Source organism: Sodiomyces alcalophilus (assembly GCF_042370955.1).
Source record: "Sodiomyces alcalophilus JCM 7366 unplaced genomic scaffold ACRALscaffold_4, whole genome shotgun sequence".
In the NCBI taxonomy this organism is placed as follows: Eukaryota; Fungi; Ascomycota; class Sordariomycetes; order Glomerellales; family Plectosphaerellaceae; genus Sodiomyces; species Sodiomyces alcalophilus.
The window spans coordinates 465,536-478,306 of NW_027263535.1; the positions used below are offsets into that span (position 1 = coordinate 465,536).

The 12,771-nt window shown below is 55.9% G+C and overlaps 5 protein-coding genes across 5 annotated transcripts; 4 read left to right on the forward strand and 1 right to left on the reverse strand.

Annotated features, from left to right (window-relative positions):
• Positions 1 to 1,689: 1,689 nt before the first annotated feature.
• ACRALDRAFT_1064455 (uncharacterized protein) lies at positions 1,690 to 3,387 on the forward strand (the record flags this gene model as incomplete). The annotated part of the gene is made up of 1 exon (XM_071016975.1): positions 1,690 to 3,387. One exon carries the CDS (start codon positions 1,690 to 1,692, stop codon positions 3,385 to 3,387), a length of 1,698 nt encoding a protein of 565 aa, XP_070874446.1.
• Positions 3,388 to 3,750: 363 nt separating this feature from the next.
• Positions 3,751 to 5,199, forward strand: ACRALDRAFT_1064454 (uncharacterized protein). The gene has a single exon (XM_071016974.1). The coding sequence runs from the start codon at positions 4,070 to 4,072 to the stop codon at positions 4,844 to 4,846; it is 777 nt and encodes a 258-aa protein (XP_070874447.1). The 5' UTR covers positions 3,751 to 4,069; the 3' UTR covers positions 4,847 to 5,199.
• Positions 5,200 to 5,312: 113 nt separating this feature from the next.
• ACRALDRAFT_1064453 (uncharacterized protein) lies at positions 5,313 to 7,079 on the forward strand. The gene has a single exon (XM_071016973.1). It carries the CDS (start codon positions 5,487 to 5,489, stop codon positions 6,963 to 6,965), a length of 1,479 nt encoding a protein of 492 aa, XP_070874448.1. The 5' UTR covers positions 5,313 to 5,486; the 3' UTR covers positions 6,966 to 7,079.
• Positions 7,080 to 7,463: 384 nt separating this feature from the next.
• Positions 7,464 to 8,348, forward strand: ACRALDRAFT_2064604 (uncharacterized protein; the record flags this gene model as incomplete). The annotated part of the gene is made up of 1 exon (XM_071022042.1): positions 7,464 to 8,348. A coding segment is annotated over one exon (885 nt), but the record flags the coding sequence as incomplete, so codon positions are not given.
• A 73-nt stretch (positions 8,349 to 8,421) lies between these two features.
• ACRALDRAFT_1064452 (uncharacterized protein) lies at positions 8,422 to 9,880 on the reverse strand. Its single transcript, XM_071016972.1, has 3 exons — positions 9,482 to 9,880; positions 9,187 to 9,412; positions 8,422 to 9,072 (listed from the first exon to the last, which is right to left on the reverse strand). The coding sequence occupies exons 1-3, from the start codon at positions 9,764 to 9,766 to the stop codon at positions 8,549 to 8,551; spliced, it is 1,035 nt and encodes a 344-aa protein (XP_070874450.1). The 5' UTR covers positions 9,767 to 9,880; the 3' UTR covers positions 8,422 to 8,548.
• Positions 9,881 to 12,771: the final 2,891 nt, after the last annotated feature.

Genomic DNA, 12,771 nt, shown 5'->3' on the forward strand with positions numbered 1-12,771 from the left:
CCTCTTTAGGATGTAGCCTTGTAATATTTCCGTGGAAAATCCAGAGACGATCAAAGAAGTCTAGGCTCGTGAAGGAAGGTCGAGATGAGTGAATATACGAAGTAGTTAGTAGACGGTTGATGGTAGGGCCTGGCCGTCCAGGCAACAAGATCGATGGATGTTGTTTTACAAGTACGAAGTACAACGTCAGGGGTACGGAATAGGTTGGTCGATGACGTAGGGATTGGATACGACAAGCAGAGCATGTACCTGTACCCCACCACCGAAGGTCTAGGTACGTCAGTATTACAGATACTGCACTTGCATTTTCGTGTAGCTGAACAATTGCTATGCTTCTACTTGCCTACTCGCCTTCTCGCCTTTCGCCTGCATTACCTAGATCGCATCATAAATGGTTGGTGGTGTTAAGGTAGAGGTGATGGATACAAAGTACCCCGCGGCCGTTACCAATCTCGTCCACCCGCTCGAAAAGGTCCGCAACTTGCTCCCGGAGTACCCCACACCCAAGTGCCGGCCGAATCCCGGTACAAGTCCGACGTACGGTACGTACCGTGCCAGCTCCGAAGCTGAGATCTCGGTCAACCGAAACACCCGAGGGGGCGATACTCGTCACCGTGTTGCATGTTGTACTTTTTCCTGTATTCCCTTTGCAACTGCATCCATCTATACTGTACCCGTTAGCATGTAGTGTACTTTGTGCCGTCATATCTGGTGGGCTAATACGGTGGTAGCACACCGATTAAATCATGAGATCACCACGTCGACTCCCGTGTCATTGGGAAAACTCCTGACGTCAACCACCTCCCAGAGTATTCGTACTTCTTCCTGCAAGCCTCGTAATTCCAGCTCAACCTACGATATAGTATCCCCATCAGCGAACCGCTTGTTCGTTTCTCTTGATACGTCTCTTTCCTTCTCCTCATTCCCTCTCCTCATTCCCATCTCCCGTCTCACTTGTGCGAAATTCGAACACCTCGCGAGTCGCGACTACAACCGCCGCATGTCTACTGCCATGGCATCTCATATCCTGCCAACGTCTGCGAAGCAGGCCGTCATGGGCGGGAAAACGACAAATCGCAAGGAAGATCAGCTAAACGAAAACATCAAGGAGGTCAATGCGGAATCCCGCATCACGTCCGACTATGGGGTCAAGCAGACAAACACCGACGACTGGCTGCGTATCACACGCGATGACCAGATCGGACCCATGTTGCTGGAAGATCCGTTTGGTCGGGAGAAGGTGTGATATCATCCCATTGATGCCAGCGTGCTTTTACTTCGTGCTTGAGATTCCTTCTGACCCAACTTCTCCGCAACCTGTAGATCCATCGCTTTGACCATGAGAGGATCCCCGAAAGAGTCGTCCATGCCCGCGGCACCGGCGTCTTTGGTACATTCAAGCTCCATACCCCCATCCCCGAGTACACCAAGGCCGGCATCTTGACCGACACGTCCCGGGAAACCCCCATGTTTGTCCGCTTTTCCACCGTCCTCGGCAGTCGTGGGAGTGCCGATACCGTTCGTGACGTGCGAGGCTTTGCCTTGAAGTTTTACACTGACGAAGGCGTGAGTTTCCCATCCTTCGTCCACCAATCTCCCCCCTCCGTTTCAAGGCACACATTCTAAACAACTCACTAGAACTGGGACATCGTCGGAAACAACATCCCCGTCTTCTTCATCCAAGATGCCATGAAGTTCCCCGACGTCATCCATGCCGCCAAACCCGAGCCGCACAACGAGGTCCCCCAGGCCCAGTCCGCCCACAACAACTTTTGGGACTTCCAGTATATGCATTCGGAAGCCACCCACATGTTCCACTGGGCCATGTCGGACCGCGGCATTCCTCGCTCCTACCGGATGATGCAGGGCTTCGGCGTCAACACCTTCACCCTCGAAAACGCCCAGGGAGAGCGCTTCTTCGTCAAGTTCCACTACACCCCCACGCTTGGCGTCCACTCGCTCGTCTGGGACGAGGCCCTCAAGCTCGCCGGGCAAGACCCCGACTTCCACCGCAAGGACCTCATGGAGGCCATCGACCACGGCGCGTTCCCCAAGTACAAGTTTGGCATCCAGGTCCTGCCCGAGTCCAAGGAACACGACTTTGACTTTGACATCCTCGACGCCACCAAGATCTGGCCCGAGGACATCATTCCCGTCCGCTACATCGGCGAGTTTGAGCTGAACCGCAACGTCGACGAGTTCTTCACCGAGACCGAGCAGGTCGCCTTTTGCACCAGCCACATCGTCCCCGGTATCGGCTTCTCCGACGACCCCCTCCTCCAGGGCCGCAACTTCTCCTACCAAGACACCCAGATCACCCGCTTGGGCGTCAACTGGGAGGAGCTGCCCATCAACCGGCCCGTCTGCCCCGTCATGAACCACCACCGGGACGGCGCCATGAAGCACACCATCACCAGGGGCAACGTCAACTACTGGCCGAACCGCCACCAGGCCGTGCCGCCCGCCACCAAGGACGAAGGCGGCTACGTCGAGTACGCCGCCAAGGTGGCCGGCATGAAGCAGCGCACCAAGAGCGCCAAGTTCAAGGACCACATCTCGCAGGCCCAGCTGTTCGTCAACAGCATGACCCAGGTCGAGCGGAACCACATGATCAACGCCTTTGGCTTCGAGCTCGACCACTGCGACGACCCCATCGTCTACGAGCGCCTGACCCAGCGCCTCGCCGAGATCGACATCGGCCTCGCGCAGGCCGTGGCCGAGATGGTCGGCGGCCCGGTCCCGCAGGAGCAAACCCGTCCTAACCACGGCAGGAAGACCAAGGGCGTCAGCCAGTTCGACTACCCGCCCGAGAAGCCCACCATTGCGTCGCGCCGCATCGCCATCCTCATTGCCGACGGCTACGACTCGGTCACCTTCACCGCCGTCAAGGCCGCCATCAAGGGCGCCGGGGCGCTACCTTTCGTCATGGGCCCGCGGAGGTCCGAGATCTTCCCGGCCGGGGAGACGAAGAAACCAGGCAGCGGCGTCGTGCCGGATCACCATTTCGAAGGGCAGCGGTCGACCATGTTCGACGCGCTGTTCGTCTGCGGCGGCGCGGACGCGTGCGCGACCATGGCCAAGACTGGCCGCGTCATGCACTGGATCCGCGAGGCGTTTGGGCATCTCAAGGCCATCGCCGCCACGGGCGAGGCCGTCGACGTCGTGGGCAAGGCGATTGCCCTGCCCGAGGTCACCGTGTCGCAGGACGGCGTGCACGAGTCGTACGGCGTCGTCACGATGAAGAATGTGCGCCCGGATTCGCTGACGGATGCGGTCCATATCGCCAAGGACTCCAAGGGCTTCCTCGAGCAGGTCTTCTACGGCATCTCGCAGCATCGGTGCTGGGCTCGCGAGTTGGACGGCTTGAATGCCCAGGTTGCTTACTAGTTTCGTGTAGGACTGTACTCTTATTGTCTGATTTTCATGGGAGGAGGGACTTGTAACATTGATAATGAATGTCTTTAAGTATAGTATGTAGCAGGCTTAGGACGAATGGAGATATTCGTATGCGTTACCAGAGCTGAATTTTTCTGTATAAAGTCCGACGGACAGCTGAGGTTCGGTAAATACCGTTGAATCATTAGAGAGAAACGCCACCAGTGGGATATTGCGCCAAGTTCAGGGGTAAAAGTGGGCAACCGCTGCTCAGACGCAGGCAAACAAAAGCTGGGTGGCTTTGTCAATGCTCCCTGCATCTCAATCTCTGTCCCCGATAGGCCAGCGACTCGTAAATCAAAGCGACAAGTGTTTCTCATCGCCAACGGTTGGCAATTCCTTCGCTTTAGTTCTCTCTTGATCGACATCTGGACAAACGAAGCCACCGAATCTCGGCCCAGGAACAACGACTTGGAGACCCAGGCTTGGCGATTTAAGCAAGTGCCCGGACCCAATTTCCGAAGGGACGCTAAGGGTCAGTCTGCAAGGGGGATGTGAACTGATGGGCCGGTCCAGCCTTAGAACTGGGCCTCTGCGGGCTCTATATCTTGGCCCACGACCCTCGCGTCTCTCGTTTTGAGCATCATCCGCTCTATCCATCAAACCTCAGTTCGAAAACATCGACACTCCCAAAATGGTCCAGTCAAAGCTCCTCCCCACTCTATCCCTCCTTGTCCTCGCCAGGCTCGCCTCGGCCGACTGTACCAACCTCGGCTTCACCGCCTGCGACGACAACATCGTTCACAGGTATAACCAAGACACGGGCGAAGTATGTGACATGCTCGACTGCGGCGGCGGCCGGGCCCCTCCCAAGACCAACGTGCCCGGGTGCCCCTGGTACACGGGCACGGAGGAGTACGTCCCCACCACGTCCTACCTGTCCTGCTTCACGGCTGCCAACGCCGTCGAGGTGACCACGCCCGCCGACGAGCCATCCCAGCCGACGCCAGAAGTCGAGACGGACGTCGCGGAGCCCCCGGAGGAGGCACAGCCCGAGCCCACGCAAGAACCCCAGCCCGAACCCACGGAAGACGAGCCTCAGCCGGGGCCTACCGAAGAGAGCTCCCTCCCCGAACCCACGCCCGAAAGTTCCGCTGAGCCTTCTGCTCTAGAGTCGGAGGCAGCAGCGTCCAGCAGCGCATCGGCTGAGGCGGAGGCGAGTAGCGCACCGGCTGAGGCCGAAGCGAGCAGTGGCTCCGCGGCTGAGTCGTCCATCACCTCGGCGGCCGAGTTGAGCAGCAGCATCAGCATCAGCATTCCCGCGTCGACTACGGCGCCTGCCAGCGAATCGGAGGAAAGCGGCGAGCCCGAGCACAGCGCTGTGTTGATTGAGGACGGTGCTGGCAGCTCGCTCGAGAGGCCCCTGTTTGCCTTGGCTGGCGCTGCTATTGTCGCCGCTGCTCTGCTATGAGACACATCCTGGACAGTCAATGAGTTGGGAGAACGGTGAATGATGGATTACATGTATGCGATGGAATGCCGGGCAACACTGGGCGACTGTAAAAGCGGTTGTGGAACGAAACACCTAATGATGGTATACGTACGTTCTGCGCGAGTCGTAGCTGCAGACGGCTATACACCGTATCGCCCCGGGAGATGCTTAATGTTTAATTAGATCATGGACCAGTATTGCCCGATCGCCTGAGTGTTTTGTGGACAGGCATAGTAGGGGAGGAATTCGCATCACATACAGCCGGAATTCGCCGATGTGCGCACGGGATAGATCACATGATAAGACCCCACCGACCTACTCCCGCTCCCGTGACTATCCACGTGATGTCAGATTTTGTTGCTTCGCCGGCCATGCATTAGCATCAATCTCGAAGTATCATTTCCTCGCCGTGTTCACGCCCTCTTCTCGTCATTCTCTTATGCCCATTCCTGGTTCATTTGTATACTATTCTGATGGCTCGCCTTCCTTAGTTACTGCCTCTGTTTGGGCGTAATCCGAGTGCCCATACGGTCCTCACCTTCCATGGTCACTCGGGAGGTTTCAACATCCCACTGAGCGTCACTCCCTGAGCCTCATCGGTCCTCGAGCCCTTGAGAACATGGCAAGTCGCTTTCATCTCGGGGCTGCTACCGGCCAGCAGCTTCTCGACCCTTGGGCCCAGGGGATCAGCATCATGAGAGATGTCTGGTCGCAGCTGGATATCACGCAAATCGGATCTCTCATCGCCATTGCCGGCACGATACCCACGGCCTGGCGATTCCTACACCGCGTGTGGCAGGAGGCGTACGGTTGCGTGCGGCGCTTCTTCCTCGCTTCCGTGACCATTCCTGGCGGGGACCCCCTCAACAGGAACGTGGTTCAGTGGATTCTGGCCAACCGCCCTCGACACTGCCGTTCCTTCACCGGACGCACCGAGATGGGACGTGCCAGCAGCGATCGCGCCGCAGCCCTTAAGAAGAGCCAGCATGCGATCCAGTACCTCCCTCACTGGAACGCAAGGTGGCTCTGCTACGACGGATCCATCTTTGTCGTCACCCGGAAAGGTTCCGATTTCGGCTCTTCCCTGTCGGACCCGAGCAACGACGGCATCGGCAACGAGGACTTGACCGTCAGCTGCTTCGGCTGGTCCGCGGACCCCATCAAAAACTTCATCCACGCGTGCCGCGAGTACGCGGAGAAGCAGGCGCAATTCTTCGTCATCATCTACTCCCGCGACCGGTACGGCCTCGCGTGGAAACCCAAGGCGCGCAAACCGCTCCGCCGCCTGGACACGGTGCACTTTGACGAGGGGCTCAAGCGCGAGCTCCTCGGCGACATTCGGAACTACCTCGATCCCCGGACGCGAAAGCGCTACCAGAGCCGCAGCATGCCGTACCGCCGGGGGTACCTCTTCTACGGCCCGCCCGGGACCGGCAAGTCGTCGCTCTCGGTGGCCATCGCCGGCGAATTCGGCCTCGACCTGTACGAGGTCAAGATCCCCAGCGTCGGCACCGATGCCGAGCTGGAGCAAATGTTCCAGGAGGTGCCCCCTCGCTGCATCGTGCTGCTCGAGGATATCGACGCGGTTTGGTCGGACCGCTCGGCCGGCGAGAAGAGCCAGGACAACGGGGTCGGACGAGACGGCCAGAACAACACGGCGCCAAACTGTACGTTATCCGGGCTCCTGAATGTTTTGGATGGCGTGGGATCGCAGGAAGGCCGCATAGTCATCATGACCACCAATCGGCCCGAGCAGCTCGACAGCGCCCTAGTTCGGCCAGGCCGTGTCGACATGAAAGTTTTCCTCGGGAACATCAGCCAAAAGTCGGCCAGGGACATGTTCCTACGCATGTTTTCTCCCGACCTGGGCTGTTCGTCAGATCTAGACACGGAAGAGGTGGAGAAACTCGCTGATCAGTTTGCCGCCGAGATACCCGAGGACACATTCACACCATCTCTTTTGCAGGGCTTTTTCCAACTTCACCTGGAGAGCCCCCAAGATGCTGTCTCCAATATCAGAACTTGGGTCACGAAGGAGCTTGAAAAGAACTCGGATAAGGGCTTCGAGGTAATAAATGGTAGGAAGCATGACATGTAAACTACGGTGGTTTAACACATTTGTATAGTAGATATGTATATATTTCAAGGGTTAGAACGGCATCTGTACAGAGGGGATTTGGGACACTTTTATAGATTAGCGATGGGCCGCATGTGTTCCGTCGACATTGTATTCATAGTAGTTTTTGTACGAGATGTCAACCTCGCATCACAAGAGTTAAGGTCTGGTTGCGAGGGCCCTTTATATGCACGGCTAATGTCATGAGATGGATGAAGAGAAGACTACATATATGCTATGCCGTCACCCATAAGCTGATGTGTGCTTCCAATCTCACCTATCAGCATCAAATCTTAGGTCAAGCGTCCATTCTTATCCTTACTCATTCATTTCCTTTCCAAGACATGCGGAGATGAGCCCAATTTCATCGTCATGGCTGCTTTAAACATACCCTCCCAAGCCGACGCACTCATTCACGACAAGGCCGCCAATTCGTTGGTGATCAAGACCGTCCCGGTCCCAAAGCCGGCCAGTCCAGACGACCACCTTGTCCGAATCCGCGCTGTAGCCCTCACCAACGGCGAGCTGGCCTGGCCTGAGCCTCTCGAGCTCACCGACCCAATTCCCGGCTACGAACTGGCCGGCACAGTCATCCATGCGCCACCCAACTCCCCATTCCCACCAGGGACAGATGTCTTCGCCCGCACAGACTTCCATCGGCGAGGCTCGGCACGTCCCTTCTCCATCACCACAACCCCCGAGCTGAGTCGTAAACCGGCGAACCTCTCCTGGGAAGAAGCTGCCACCGTACCTCTATCGGTTCTCACGGCCTGGCAGGCCCTCTTTGTCCACGGAGGCCTTGCGGCACCGGACTTCGGGGGTGTTCCAGGGACAGCTCAGGACGAGAATCGGAGGAAGAGAGTTTTGGTCACGGCCGCGGCGGGGGGTGTCGGGATTTGGCTTGTACAGCTCGCGCGACTCGCCGGTTGTCACGTCATCGGGACCTGCGGGGCGGCGAACGCCGAGTTTGTCGGGCGGGACCTCGGCGCGCATGAAGTGCTCGATTATCGGAACGTAAATGTGGCAGATTGGGTGGCTGAGGATCCGGACGGGCGGGGATTCGATATCGCTGTGGATTGCGTTGGGTCCGACACTCTGAAACAGGTCTGGTCGGCTGCGAGGCCCAGCGGGAAGGTGATTAGCATCGTGGAGGAGCCGGCGGGAGTCAAGCCTCCTAGGGTCGCAGCTGATGTGAGTTCGACGTTTTTCATCGTGGAGGCGAATCGAGGACAGCTGGAAAAGATTACCGAGTTGTTGGAGGCTGGGGCTTGCAGAGCTTACTATGACTCGGTATTTGATCTTCGGGACGGCGCGAAAGCTTTCGAGAGAGTCCAGGGGCGTAAGCTGAGGGGCAAGGTTGTGCTCCGTGTCGGGTGATGGGAATGTTCTCGTGGGTGAAGCTGTGCTGTCTCCTGAGAAGAGAAGAGGTCTGGACGTTGGATATCGAACAGGGCACGTTGGGGTTTGTACAACTTGGTTATATTGAACCAAAAGGCATTCGCCCTTCTGTATTTTACACTTCTTTGCAACTACTCAAATCTTGTCACCTAGTTCCCCTTAACCTCCTAGACAGCCGGCACAAACACGGCATTCACACAAGGCTCATCCTCAACGCAAGCCTCATACAAGCTCATCCACCCAGCACCACCGCACCACTGCCCATCGTCACCACCACAGCGCATGTTGCATCCAGCAAGATCGTCAATGGTGTTGTTGGGCTGGCGCGTGGGGAGGAACGAGTTACCGCACCAGCACTCCCGGCTGTACTCGGACCCGGCGTAGATGTAGCCGCGGCTGCCGCAGTACTGGACGCAGAGCTCGTTGGTCAGGTCGTCGTCGGCGTAGAGCTCGCCGTCGAGGGTGCGGCCGGGGATACCGTCACCGGCAGGTCCCTCCTCGGGCGCGCAGCCCACGAAAGCGAACCCTTCCGAGGTGACGTCGGCGAAGAGGTCGGGGGTCGCAGTCGGGCCGGACGGGCCTGTGGGGCTGGGGATGACGGTGCTGTTGCCGCTGGGCGTCGGCATAGGAGGGGGCTCGGAGCGGTCGACCACGAGGGTGACGGGCATGCAGGGCCTCTCGTCGTCCCAGGCTGTGTGGTGGAAGGTGTCAAGTTAGCGAGGAATGAACCATGTTTTGGTGGGGGAATTGAAAGTAAAAGAAAGGGAAAAGACTAGGCGAGCAGCAAACACGAACGGTAACATACCGGGATTCTCATGGGGGGACCAGCGGAACTCATGCCTCTCACCCGAGGCAGAGCGAACACAAATGTGGCCGCCAGGGACGTCACCTTCACCGCGGCGCTCGACAAACTCGAGTTCAACCTGCAGCTCGTCCGTGTCGGGGTTGCAGCCGTAGACGGGCTGGAAGATGGCCCTGGGGTCACCGCGCTCCGTCATGAACAGCTTGGTGGTATTGTCGGTGACGAGGTACTATGAAAGACTGGAGTCAGCCCAGCGAAACATCAATTGATGCTCTCAACTTCATGTAACTAAACGCACCTCGCCGTTGATGACGGCATAAAGACCATCCTGCTCGATAACACCCCCGCTGAGAACCAGGTCGAAGGCGTACTCGCCAGCCGGGCTCAGGTAGAGGTGCTGGTCGCCTCCGCCCGACTCGTACAGGTTCATGTAGCGGTTGTGGACGATGGGCCACTCAGGGCTGTGGACGATGAGGCCGAAGGGCTCGGTGATGGTGTCGGACAGGGGCCCCTCATCGGGGATCTCGCACTGCGCCGACACGGCGACGGCAGCCACGAGGGCCGAAAGGAAAGGACGTTGCATTGTATCTGAATGGGTAAGACCAAGTGTCGGAAACAATCGTCTGCAGTGCTCGAGTCGAATTGGCTTGCAATCTATCAATCCATCGAACTGGTCTCCGAGAATACGTTCGAGGTGGGCCCCTTTTATGTAGTTTCGACGGGAGGGCGCCCAGACGTCACGGCCAAGCTGCTGCTGATCTTTCAGGGACCAGGCCGCTAATCACCACTCGAGAACCCTGGTAGCCCGAATCGGACGATATTCGTATGCGCGATGCGCCACGAACAAGGTAGAAAAGCCCGTGATGTTTCTTCGAATCTGGGGCCCGTTGAGTCCAGGTCAGGTCCATTTCGCTGCGCAATTAATGTAAAGAAACGATAGTTGGCGGTTCCTTCAGCGCTGCAACCCTCTATGCATAAAAGACTCGGTGAAGCAGCAGAATCGAGAAGGTTGAACTCCTCACGACGTGCAGTCTCAGGTGGCAGCACAGCACTGCACCACAGGAGTGGGTGGGTGCAGCCTATTCCAACCGTAAGGCTGCGACCCTCCTATCGGCAGCCCCTAAGCCCTAACGGTCCCTAAGACGCCAGTCATTGGACAGATACTCGATCCAAGTAGCGTGCCCAGAGACTGGCATGCGTTAGCTTCAGGGGTCTGTCTAGGCGGCCGTGCAAGGTCCCGGGTCAGTCCAATCGAAGGGTGCAGCTGCACTAGGGTATCATTTAGACAGTCCATTTTTTCTTCCCAATCTTTGGCCGTCTGCAGCTGAAGAGGCCGCTGAATGTGTGTGTGCAAGCCTGTGCAGAAAAATCCCTGTCGTAGAATCTCGTATTAGTCGAAAGAGATTGGTCTAGGCAGGGAAGATACGGATGCCGATACCGCCATGCTACCCACCCAAGTCCTTTGTCCAGCGATGAGCCAATATCTGTAGTAGGTAGTCCGCAGGCCTCCGACGACCTTCGCTCATCTAATAACAAAGGCGGTGGCGCTGCTGTAGTGGGTAAGTATTCAGCCTCAATCATCCAAGGGTATCCGTGCCCACGCCTTCTATCGTCTGTTACGTTTTGAGGCTTAGCGCGTCTATCCGTTGCGACTCTTTGGAGACTCGGTGAGCTCTGTCGGCCTTGTCCTCGCTGAATGTTGCCCTTTACGGAGTAGTGTTGCGGTGTTCTCAGGACAGTATATTCGACTGGGGACCCGACGCTGACAACTGCCATGGCTGCCACGCCGCCCAACATCAATCCAGCAGTCAATCATCCAGCAGTCAATCAACACACCGCGTTATTCATAATACCTAACCAACACAATTACCATCGCGAACACGAAGGAGGCCATGGTCGGTCACGTCACGTATGTCTACACGAGAAAAGGGGCGTGAGAGTGGTAACAGAGGATTACTATACCGGCACTGGAGTTTACACAACACAATACCGACGGAGCATACGGTTTTTTTTTAGAATAAATAGAGCTGACTATGGCAAGATTCAGAAATAATCAGTATTCAACAATACAAACGCCGTTTTTGCTTTTTCTGTTTTTGCAGCTGTTGTGTAATAAACGATTGTGTGCACCTGGTACCGACTCGGTATATCTATACTTAGTAAGCTTCCACAGGATATCGGATCCGGATTATTACAGCCGCCGGCTTAGGGCAGCCGAGACCGGAAGCAGGAAAACGTCGGTGAGGACGCAGGGAAACGTTTATCTGAGGAAAGGTACCTCAAACGGATCGTATTTGTATGGGAAAATCCCTGTGTATAAGTATCTCCACTCAAGCCCATCTGGGATTAAGTGGCCAACAGTTCCTAACAGTTTCCTTACAATTGACTGGTCCCCTTACGTAATTTCTGCTAGGCTGCTCCCAATCTCACAATATCCCGTTGTCACGTGAAATACGTAATGAATTGGCTCGTGCTGTTGCTGGCTAGGCTGACTCATCGTGTTGCTATAAATAATGCACAGCCTACTCCAAAGATTTTCACTAGGCGCAGTCTGAGCCTGCTGAGATACCTAATACCTAAGCACCGGTATGGCTCTTTGCGCAGCAAACCACGACTGCTCTGCGTGTATTTTGAGGCAGAGCTATGGTTACGAAAAAGCACTCGAAAGGGAAATGAAACGACATAGCACGTCACCAGGTGTTTCGAGCATTTGCGAGGAAAATTCCCTTTTTCGAGTTGGAAGAGTTCTCAGTTGAGCTCCATGTCATCTCAATGCGTTTCTACCGAATGAGATACTGTTGCCATTGAGGTTACCTAAACGCCTGCGTATCAAGGAGCCAAGCGACACGCCTTTCATATCAAGTAGAATCGCAATACGGAATGCGTCGCAGCTCTGAGCGTCCACGCGTATGCTCCATCTCGACCTTTACCAGAACTGAAAATAAAACCCCTCAAGAAACCACATAAATGATTCATGGTCTGCTGTTAGACCACCAGGGACAATGACTTGCTTGTATTCATAGTAAAACGAATGAAAGTAGAGGTTCGAGAGTGTCAAAGTCGCTGATACTCAATCTCGGATGTGATATATTATGAGGCAGTTGTCCGGTTAGCAACTCACTGAAATGAATGCATGAGCATGAATTGATCGTTAACAGGCATGTACAGTGACAAGACAAAACTGTGTCGAGCAAATGTACTTACAACACCACGTTACAATGTGTGTAGATGAGGTACATCTGATCGATACTTATGTCAAGCTGCTGTACATAATGGGTCTCTCCATCAACTATCCCTCTAAACACCATCATCCCAGCGATGTACCTGAGAATCTCGGTGAGATCCATGTATCATGACCATACCTTTACCACAGCCTGCCTGCCCGACCAAGCAATTCGTTCCCAAAGAAAGGTCATTTTTCAGTTGATACACCGTCGTTCATTTGGCCCCCTGTGTGTGCCCACACAAATCTGTCATCTCTCTCCTCTTTGCGCCAACTCGTGTTGGTCGCAAACATGCCAGAAGACATGGGATAAGCCCGAGCCGTCACATCCCTTCTATACATAACGTACAGCAGCAGTGCGTTTC